We start from the raw sequence: 10362 nt of genomic DNA, 5'->3' as shown, positions 1-10362 counted from the left end.
AGCTCAGTAAATAACTCCCTTGTTCTTCATAATGTGAGTTATGACTATACTGTGACCAGCTGATTTCATTTGCGATCTTCAGCCTGCCTATTTTCAATATCCCACTGTAATAGTTTAATTGAAAACACTTCTTGACAATTCATGAATTTGAGAGATTGTTAAATGGCAGTTAGCTTACATCTTTAGTATCTTGGACAATTTTATCAGTGATGGCTGATGCTTTTCCCATGCCTTTCATCATGACAACTGAAATCTACATTTTCAGTATAAACAAAAATATATTGAAGGTTAAATTTAGCAGGTGTCTTCTCTTTTACATAAACAACATGAATCATAGCAAGAACTTTGCATGTGTGAGCATTTGAACTTGCTATGACCATATTTACACTAGTTTACAGCGGGCAGTATGATAACTGAGGTCTGGTGAATAGATGAACTGTGACATATCCTGGATAGTTGAAATCTTGGTCTGTGAGATGTATGTGTTATTAAGTTAACGAAACTGACAGCTACTTACCGTTTGAAGCAGGGTGTGAGGCACATCTCAATTATTTCAACATTTAATTTACAACTTCGAGATTTAATCTTAAATAAAAACATGTACAGTATACAAGTTGTACTATTACAATTATGTAAAACAAGATATTGTATAATAATATGAATAAAAGACATCACTTAACTCCAGTATATTGTTCACATTTCATATCTCAGAAAATAAATTCATGGTAGTACATATTTATGCTCCACTACATGCTTTTTGTGGACCTTTTTGTGTCATGTTGATTTTATCTCCCAAGCTCAGAGCCATTCCCTGCAAAATAAAAATGAATTTTAGTTTCATATCACAAAAAATTGATAAAACCTGGTGTATGAAAATTTAGTTCATTTTTTGTGTAATTTTTTCTCAAACGAATATTTAGCACTTACATTTAGGAGGTAAAATTCTAGCACTGCAATAGAAATAGAGATGATCTTTTTCTTACTTTTATTGGGTCAATTGGAAGTATGGGAATTTTACCTACTGAAGGTAAATAAAGGCCAGTCAGTCTCTCCTTGAAATTTTATATTTCTCTCAAGTGAAGTCTCCTTTTGTACATACAAAAAAATACTTAAACACCCTATGTGTTCTGCAAGAGAGCAAATCCAACTACTGATACAGGTGTCCTATGATTCCTGGTCACTACCTAAGAGGTTTCAGTGGCAAACTGCTCTTGAATTGTTTCACTTACATGCATATAATGTCAACTGAGGAGCTACTGGACTAAGCAGTTGATGACACACTACCACACAAACCACCAAAGTCGCAGTAAGTCAGAAGACTCACATTCTACCAAAGTGGCCTGTAGCCACTATTACAAACAACAAAGATGGTAAGACTTTTTTTGTCTGTCATTATCACAAAAAGACATAATTAAGAATAGGATCATACAGTGTCATCTGAACAATTCCGCTAAGGACAACTTGTATCCTAAAGAAGAACTTTCATTGGACGTGTAACAATTCAGAATTTCCTCCAGATAGGATCTTGAACCCAGATTTTCTGTCTGCCACAAGCACTTGTCTTAAGTCTCAGGCAATCTGAGCCTCCATGCCTGACTCAAAGTTGCATTATTACTGTTGTTGCCAACTACAAGTTCCGAGCACTATCGCTAAAAGAGCCTCTCAACAGCACCACTGTGGAAGCGGAGTCTGTTAAGGATCATGCCTTCCTTACCCTGACACAAGGTATATGAACTACATGCACCGATATGAAATTAATGAATCCATATACAACCTGATGATAAAATTAGGGCAGAGTGCGGGCTGCTGGAAATGACCACTTGCACACTTCAACGAAGTAAAAACTTCAGTATTATCAGCAGATAAACATTTGCTGATTGGTCAGTACAGTCCACATACCAGAATAGTGACATGCTGAGATGTCTTTGTTGGTTACAGTTCCAATCTCTTAGTACTAAGGGTTTTAAATACACGAGCACATAGATAAAATGAAGTACCTACATCTGAGGCAACTAGGAACAACTGAAACCACCTTTCTACGGAGCACATTTACAGAAGATTTTGCCACAAATTAAAAACTATTTTATGAAATAAAGCACTTACAATTGGTGTACCACAAAAATGGGTACTCTTTCAGAGACATTTAAAAGGCACTTTGCTCTACCACTCCACCAGATGTTACAGAAGAACAATAAGAGACAAAGACAGTGGCATACCTGCTGTACTACAGACAAATCTCTGCCAAACCAGCAGAATTCTCTTGAAAAACAACATCAAAAGTATATTTTGCTCATCCATTACAACTGGGGAATATAAACGATACTTGGAGCTACAGAAGCAAGCTTTTATAATATGCCGTGCCAGTGAAGAATGTCACACATTGGCCAGACCACTGGGATGCTGGGCATCAGGTATAAAGAACATCAGAGGCATACCAAAGGCAACCAAATCAGCAATAGCAGATCACTGTCTAGAACTTGGTCACTCATGAGCTACAACAACACCAAGAGTGTGATAGAGACCCAGAGATACTGGGAAAGTGTCATGAAAGAATCCATCGATATCAAGGTCATGGAGAAGCTCCTCAACCACGGCACTGGATACCTGTTGCACCCAATGAGAAGTACAACACGGAACGCCTGCTTCAACAGGCAAGGACATGACACACAATGCCCAAGACAAATGGAGGATGGCCAAGCCAGCAGTCAGTGGATAGAACACATGGCAGAGTGTGGATGCAAAACAGAGTATCAGAAAACAAGCATGACACCAGAGGGTGGCTAAACCGGGTGCAGATAGTGATCTGACCACTAGCAGCAAAAGAGGACAACTAGAGCCGCCCCTGGTGGACATGGACTGCGGATGGAGTGCCTGATGTAGCTGTGAATGAAAACGGAGCACCTAGCACCATCCAGGCATAATTACTCCAACCAATCCACCCATGGAAGAGCCTCAGGGAACATCTGAAGAAGACAGTGAGTCACGCCAATGAAATATCATGCAATTGTCTGATGAAGAAATAGTAACGTTAAAACCTGTGGGAAGCTGCTTCCCACAGGTTTTAACATTATTATTTCTTCGTCAGACAAGTGTTAGCCTCATTTTCATAATCTGCCACGAAATATCATGTAAGATTGACACAAACAGCCAGCAGAAGATCTGATTATTCAACATGTCAACATTATCACTGGGAAAGCCTGAAGAATTACAAAATGATGGTTGTTCCTCATCCATGATATGCACCCAAAATGGCACAGAGAGACTCTTTTTATTTCCCAGAATGAAACTCAAGTTAAAAAACTGAAGATTTCACACTTTCGAGGAGATTGAGTCAGAATCACTAGTGGCATTAAACAGGCTCATCAAAAATGCATTCCACAGAGCTTTCAGTTCATGGAAAAACTGCTAGGAGCGTGTATTCACCCCCCAAGGGAACTACTTTGAAAGTGACGGTGATAAGTTCCAGGTAATGTGTAATATTATTTATTGGTGTATTCTGGGAACTTTTGAGTAGTACCTCGTATATGTAGAAGGAAGCAATATAATGGTCGACTCATCTAGAAATGTACACTCTTGTATCTTTAACAGTGAACCACACCTCTTTGGAGCACCTGTCACTGAAGTTGTCTGAACACCACCTATGAAGCTTTCACACTTACCAATTATCATCTAACGAAACATGCTGCTCTTCTTTGGATCTTCTCTATTTCCTGTATCGATACTATCTGGTATAGATTCCAGACCAAGCAATACTGAAGCACTGGTCGAACAAAGGTTTTGTAAGTTACCCCCTTTGCAGATGGACTACATTTCCAGAAGTTTCTTCCAATAAGTCTCAGTTTGGCCTTCCCCACAACTGATTTTATACGGTTTAAATCCCTCTCTGTGCATAATCTTAGATATTTTATGGAAAACTGCATCCAGTTATTGTTCTGCTATCATGTAATCATACAATAATGGGCTTTTCTGTCTACTTACACACAACACATTACGTTTGTTTATGTTAAGGTTCAACTGCTACACACTGCACCAGTCCTCAATCCTCTGTAAGTCTTCCTGCATTTCACTACAGTTTTCTAGCATTGTGACCTCTGTATACAACAGCAACATCTGCCAAAAGCCTCATGGAACTTCCAGCATTATCTACCATTCATTTACATATACTGTGAAAAGTCATGATCCTATAACACTCCCTTGGGGTGTGCCTGAAGCTACTTCTACATCGAACACTTCTCTCCACTGAGAATGACACACTTTGTTCAGTTTGCTAGTTACTCTTTAATACAGTCACACAGTTGATTTGGCATGCAGTACACTTATTTTGTTCACTAGGCAGCAGTGCGGAACTGTATCAACCACCTTCCATAAAGTCAAGGATTATGGCACCTACCTGGGCACCTGTATCTACTGCTTTCTGGATTTTGTTGATGAACAGAGGTCAGCTAAGTTTCCCACCATTGTTGTTTTTAGAACACATTTTGATTCCTACAAAGGAGAGTTTCGGTCTCCAGAAGTTTCATAATGTGTCGGCTTAAAATGTTTTCAAAAATTCTACAACAGATCAATGTCAGAGATATACTTTTGTGCATCTGTTCACCATTCATTCTTGAAACAGGAATAATACATGCTTTTTCCCAATAATTAGGAAGGGCTTTAGTCCTCTAGAGATCTTTGGTACAATGCTGCTAGAAGAGGGGAAAAGTTCTTTAACTTATTCCAAGTAGACTCATATTGGAAATCTGTCAGGTCCAGTGGCCTTTTCTCTACTGCGTGATTTCAGTTGCTTTTCTATTCCTTGATTATCAATTCTGATACCTAGCTTTTGTTGTATGTTTAACGATTTAGAGTAGGAACTGAAGTGCAATCTTCCTCTGTGAAACTGTTTTTGAAACAAAGAGTTTAGTATTTTGGCCTTTTCTATGTCACCATCAGTTTCAGTGCTACTATGGTCTCAGAGTGTCTGGACACAAGGCCTTGATCCATTTACTGATTTACCCTAAGATCATAACATTTTAGGATTTTCTGTCAAGTCAGTACATGGCGTTTTACTTTTGACTACACTGAACACTTCACACATGGTTCTCCTTCAACTAAATTTATTCCATTAACTTCATCAGAAACTAGAAGCAAAAAGAAATCAACACTTCAGAACAGTAATCTGTGGAGTGGAATTTTATACTCTTAAAAAAAGACAACATAATAGGAAGAATTCTTAGTATATTTATTTTATTTACTGATTTATTTAACCAGGCAATATTAGGGCCATTAGGCTCTCTCTTGCACCTAAGCAAGTTTTCTATATATATTTTACATTGTCATATACTGCAGTAAGCATGTTATACTACATTTAGAAAAATGAAAATTACAAAAGTACAGATACTATAATGTTATTGGATAGAATCTACTCACCACGCACTGCGAGGAGAATACATACATAAGAAAAGGTTTAACTTATTCAAGTTTTCAGAACCATTGGCTCCTCCTCCTAGCAGAACGATTGAAGGAGAAGAAAGAGGAATGAAGGGAAAGGAAATGGTGAGGTTTAGGAAAAGGGGTAGAGTTCAGAAAAGTCACCCAGAACCCCAGGTCGGGGGAGATTTACTGGATGAGAAGGAAAGACTGATTGTTGGGGACTGCACCAGACAAGCTCTCAAAATCTGAGACCTCAAAGGTGGAAGAAAGGGTAACGTGTAAGACAGTGATTACTGCTACAACATCGTGCACTAGTTAATAAGAGTGAAAAGCTAAGTTCATTGGATGTAACAGAGGTTGGAGGGAGACAGGGAAAAATAGATGGGTCGGAAAATGAAAAAATGTAGAAAATTAAAATGGAGTGAAGAACAGAGTAGTTACATTGAAGAAATGCTGAGACAGAAGAAATTAACCTAAATTAAGGCCAAGTGGGTGGCAATAATGAAGGATGTGTAGTGCTAGTTCCCACCTGCAGAGTTCTGAGAAACAGTGGACCTAGGGATGTTTAGAAGTGTGGAAATCTCGCGTACAGTTGTATGACACATGTGACACCCAATCACCTGACCACGTTCGAAATCTGTGAGTTCCGCGGAGCACCCCAGTCTGCTCTCTCACAATGTCTAATGACTACTGAGGTTGCTGATATGGAGTACCTGACAGTAGGTGGCAGCACAATGCACTTAATATGAAAGCGTATATTTTTGGGGGTGTCCGGATAAGTTTGATCACATAATGTAGGTGCTTGTTCCGCCACACACATCATCTGGAATCTTCCCCTGGACACCAGTTTCTCAGAACTCTGCAGGTGGGAACTAGCACTACACCACGTCCTTCGTTATTGCCACCCACTTGGCTTTAATTTAGGTTAATTTCTTCTGTCTCAGCATTTCTTCAATGTAACTACTCCGTTCTTCACTCCATTTTAATTTTCTACATTTTTCATTTTCTGACCCATCTATTTTTCTCTGTCCCCCTCCAACCTCTGTTACATACAATGAACTTAGCTTTTCACTCTTATTAACTAGGGCACGATGTTGTAGCAGTAATCACTGTCTTACACGTTACCCTTTCTTCCACCTTTGAGGTCTCAGATTTTGAGAGCTTGTCTGGTGCAGTCCCCAACAATCAGTCTTTCCTTCTCATCCAGTAAATCTCCCCTGACCTGGGGTTCTGGGCTACTTTTCCAAACTCTGCCCCTTTTCCTAAACCTCTCCAGTTCCTTTCTCTTCACCCCTCTTTCATTCCCTTCTGCTGGACAAATGAGGTCCGAAGCTTGCATAAGTTAAACCTCCTTTTATATGTGTATTCTCCAGGTTATTTTCGTTGTTATAATAGTACACAGTAATACAACAATAATTAGAGGTTACAATAAGGTAGATTTTTAATTATGAGTGCTAGCGGCAATGGGATGGACGAGGAAAGGAAAGATGAATCTGATAATACACAATTAAAGAATATAAGGGAGGAGGAGGTGGCATGATACACAGAAAAAGGAAAAGGGGATAGGAGCCTTAGCTCTGCTTTTTGACAGAGGGGAAGTTGGCCACACATGTCAATTTTGGGGAAGCATTATGAGGATGACAGGAGGAATTTCTTCAACTTTTCTTTGAAAGTAGCAGGACTTCGAATTGCGGAAGGAGTGTAGGGCAGCTTGTTCCAGAGGTGAACAGTAGCAACAGCAAACGAGTTGGTTAATGTTTTTGTTTTATGAATTGTATAATATTGTAGCAAATTTTCCAGATATGAGAGAGAGAGAGAGAGAGAGAGAGAGAGAGAGAGAGAGAGAGAGAGAGAGAGAGAGAGAGAGAGAGAGAAATGCATACCTGGCTTTTAGCTCGTATTCGAATGTGCCCGGTAACTGGCGCATCTGGTTTGTTGAATGGCTTTTCAATACTCAGGTTAGCCAAAGCATCTTCCCCAAATATTGAGCGTGCATACATATTAGCTGCCATGAAGCCACACTGACCGGACAGAGCCTGAAAATATTAAACAAGAGAGGTTATTATGCAAAAATAAAGAAAAAAGTAAAACTGTGAAACATGATATTGGCTCATTATAGATTATCTGTTTAGTTATGAAAGTGGCCTGGTGTTTGTTTGGTAGTGCTTAGTGTGCAGTTTTTGTTGGAGACTCATCAGATTTGAATGTAACATCACTCTTGTCTAATGGCAGTCCTTTCTCAATAGTGTTAGCAGAGCAAGAATTTTTGTAGATGGTTATTACCTTATATAAATATACCCTATCTCATGAAAAATGTGACCTTTATAATTACATTCAGACTGCTAGTATTTGTTGTAACAACTGATAGTTTTTTTTTCAAATATAAACACGGCAAAATTGTGACCATAAGCATGAAAGTGCCACGAATTTATTCTGTACATCCCAAGTGAAAATAGGGAATCATCTTGTCTCAAACATAATGGAACATTGTATGACAATATCTTATCATCAGGAGAGCAGATGTCTGATAAAGATTCACTGGGCATAGCATCTTGCAAATGAAGTATCTAAGAAGACAATTGTGCAATCTTTTCTTAAGTAGCATTTTTCTGTTTAAGACTCTTACTGAATCTCAGTTTTTGAAAAAATCTAAAGGGCTGGCATACTCTATAAGAATGCTTTAAATTCAGACTAATTCCATAATAATAAATTTAGGATGAAACACAAACAATAACATGCATAATGCTACAGACTCATTGAGAACTCAGTAAGTGTACAAACAAGAAATAGAATAACGGAGCTCAGCTTTCCAATATTCATTCTTCTTTAGATCAATTTATTGTTTTCAAGCCACTCTGGGTCCTCAACACAGTATCCTGTTCCCTGGGTGCTCAACAGCTTGCATAAGTCGTAGCAATCCAATGTCATACACAGCGTGCACTCTAGGATGGCTCAGTAGCACGTCCGCGATGAGCATTTCTGATCTGCGCAAAATTATCAGTCCGATCTAGTGTGTTGCTATATAAGTAACCACACTTTCTTTATTTCAGTCAAGTCAAATGTCACCGTGCTGCCATGCTGTTCTATTCATTGTGTTTACAGGTAGCATCCTACTACATATAAACAAGTACATGATTATGGTATCGGTTTTAAAACTGCTACCACCACCATCACATATCAGCAGTTATTTCATGGAGGATAATGTTTATAGAATTACATCACTGGAAAACATTCCTCTTCAAAATATTGTCAGCTATAAGACATTAATGTTTGATACGATTTGGTCTTATTTTGCCTCTGCTACAGCATCTGTTTCTGCTGATAAGCCCTTGTGTATTTGTTCTATGCATAGTTGCCGCCTCTGCTACAGCTTCTGTTTCTGCTGATAAACCCTTGTGTATTTGTTCTATGCTTAGTTGTAAATTAAGTCCTGATGTTATACTCTTGTGATCTTCAGTTCGAAGACTGGTTTGATGCAGCTCTCCATGCTAGTCTATCTCACTATGCCTTCCGCATCCTCAAAAACTTACTTCACCCTCCATATAAACACTCCCGAACACCCATTTAACTTGACCATTGCAGAAGTGTCAATACTTTCTAAAGGCCTCAACGTTAGACCCAAATGCAAGTTCAACCATGTTAGACTTGTAAAGGAACTTGTTTGCTTTACTCATTCTCGACAGTGGAAATATTTCTTTGCCACGCACCTCACTGACAACAGCCACCCAAAACCCCCATAGAACTTCATTTAAAGCAGTTCCAACCTTCCTCCGACCATGATCCTCCATCTTTTCCACCCAGTCATCCCCTGGTTATCTTACTTCTAACCTGATATCACCTCCCCAGTGAGTCCAGCATATAATATTATGTCTCAAAAGAAGAAAATAATGTTTTTAAGCTGGTAATATTAAACTCGTTGTTAGTGAACTAGTGTATGTAGTGTCTCTGTTTGTATGCCTGTGAAGGAAGATATCAATTTCCAGAGCGGCATCAACTGCTCCCACAGCATACATAATTTCGTACATGTAGACAAGTTACTCTCGTGGTGTAGAAGCAGCTGCTAACTCTGATGGTCGCCTGTAAAATTCTTGAAATGTATGAGAAAGAAAACTTCTATAGGATCTTCACGAACTGGGATACTGCTATTCGTATTTGGTCATTCGACAATTGTCTGCGAGTGAAATGAGTTTGTTTTAGCAGAGAACACTTTCTCTATGCTTTTGACCATGTTATTGAAGCAGATTCTACAGCAAACATTGACCACCAAATGTTCAGAGTCCTGTACAAGCTTGTTGTACATTACAGTTCATCACAGAATCCTTTGATCAAAAATAAATACGCCAAATTACCTTTGAAATACTTCATATGTATTATGGCTGTTACTAAAATCCACATTAACGTTACATATAGCTTATGAATCTCAAAAAACACAACAATGACTGTTTCATTGCAAACACTTCACACGCATCCTCTCATCATCCTATCTTGCAACGAAGTCCCATCACATACTGATTTTCTTACACTTCTTCACTCGCCATGGAGCAACGCTAAGTGAAGGAACAACTATTTTGCTCGTGCAGGCGAAACGCCCACCTTGTGATGTATATTAACTTTGAACCAATAACAATAGCAAGGTTGTTGAATTGATCAGCTGATCGAGTCACAACTCCTAACAGCTAGTACGCGGCAAGGGATATTATAATCATCATTTCTATGGAACACACAGCTACCTGTAGCCTGAAAATCAATCCAGACTTGGTCATCCCAGACAAAGGATCCACCACAGAGGTCATGACTCTGACAATGTGGCTTAAGTCTTCTCTGCTTAAAATCCTTATGACCATGATTTCATCCCAGAAGTCGAACAAGACCTCCAGCAGCTCCTTAAGGTATTTGGCCCATCCAAAAACCTACCTTACCATTCATGGCGGAGGACATCTTATACCATTA

The 10362-nt window shown here is 38.9% G+C and overlaps 1 protein-coding gene across 1 annotated transcript in view; it reads right to left on the bottom strand.

The window, feature by feature from the left end:
* Window positions 1-559: 559 nt before the first annotated feature.
* LOC126412408 (coatomer subunit beta) overlaps window positions 560-10362 on the bottom strand; it is a 109124-nt gene continuing 99321 nt past the window's right edge. Inside the window, exons 18-19 of the mRNA XM_050081992.1 lie at window positions 7296-7448; window positions 560-811 (exon numbers count right to left, since the gene is read on the bottom strand). Coding sequence (XP_049937949.1) covers window positions 737-811; window positions 7296-7448 — 228 coding nt within the window. The 3' untranslated portion in view covers window positions 560-736. The remainder of the gene's footprint in view (window positions 812-7295; window positions 7449-10362) is intronic.

Source organism: Schistocerca serialis, chromosome 7, assembly GCF_023864345.2.
Source record: "Schistocerca serialis cubense isolate TAMUIC-IGC-003099 chromosome 7, iqSchSeri2.2, whole genome shotgun sequence".
Lineage (NCBI taxonomy): Eukaryota > Metazoa > Arthropoda > Insecta > Orthoptera > Acrididae > Schistocerca > Schistocerca serialis.
The sequence above is the reverse complement of the archived record's forward strand: the minus strand, read 5'-3'. Positions and strand labels throughout refer to the sequence as shown.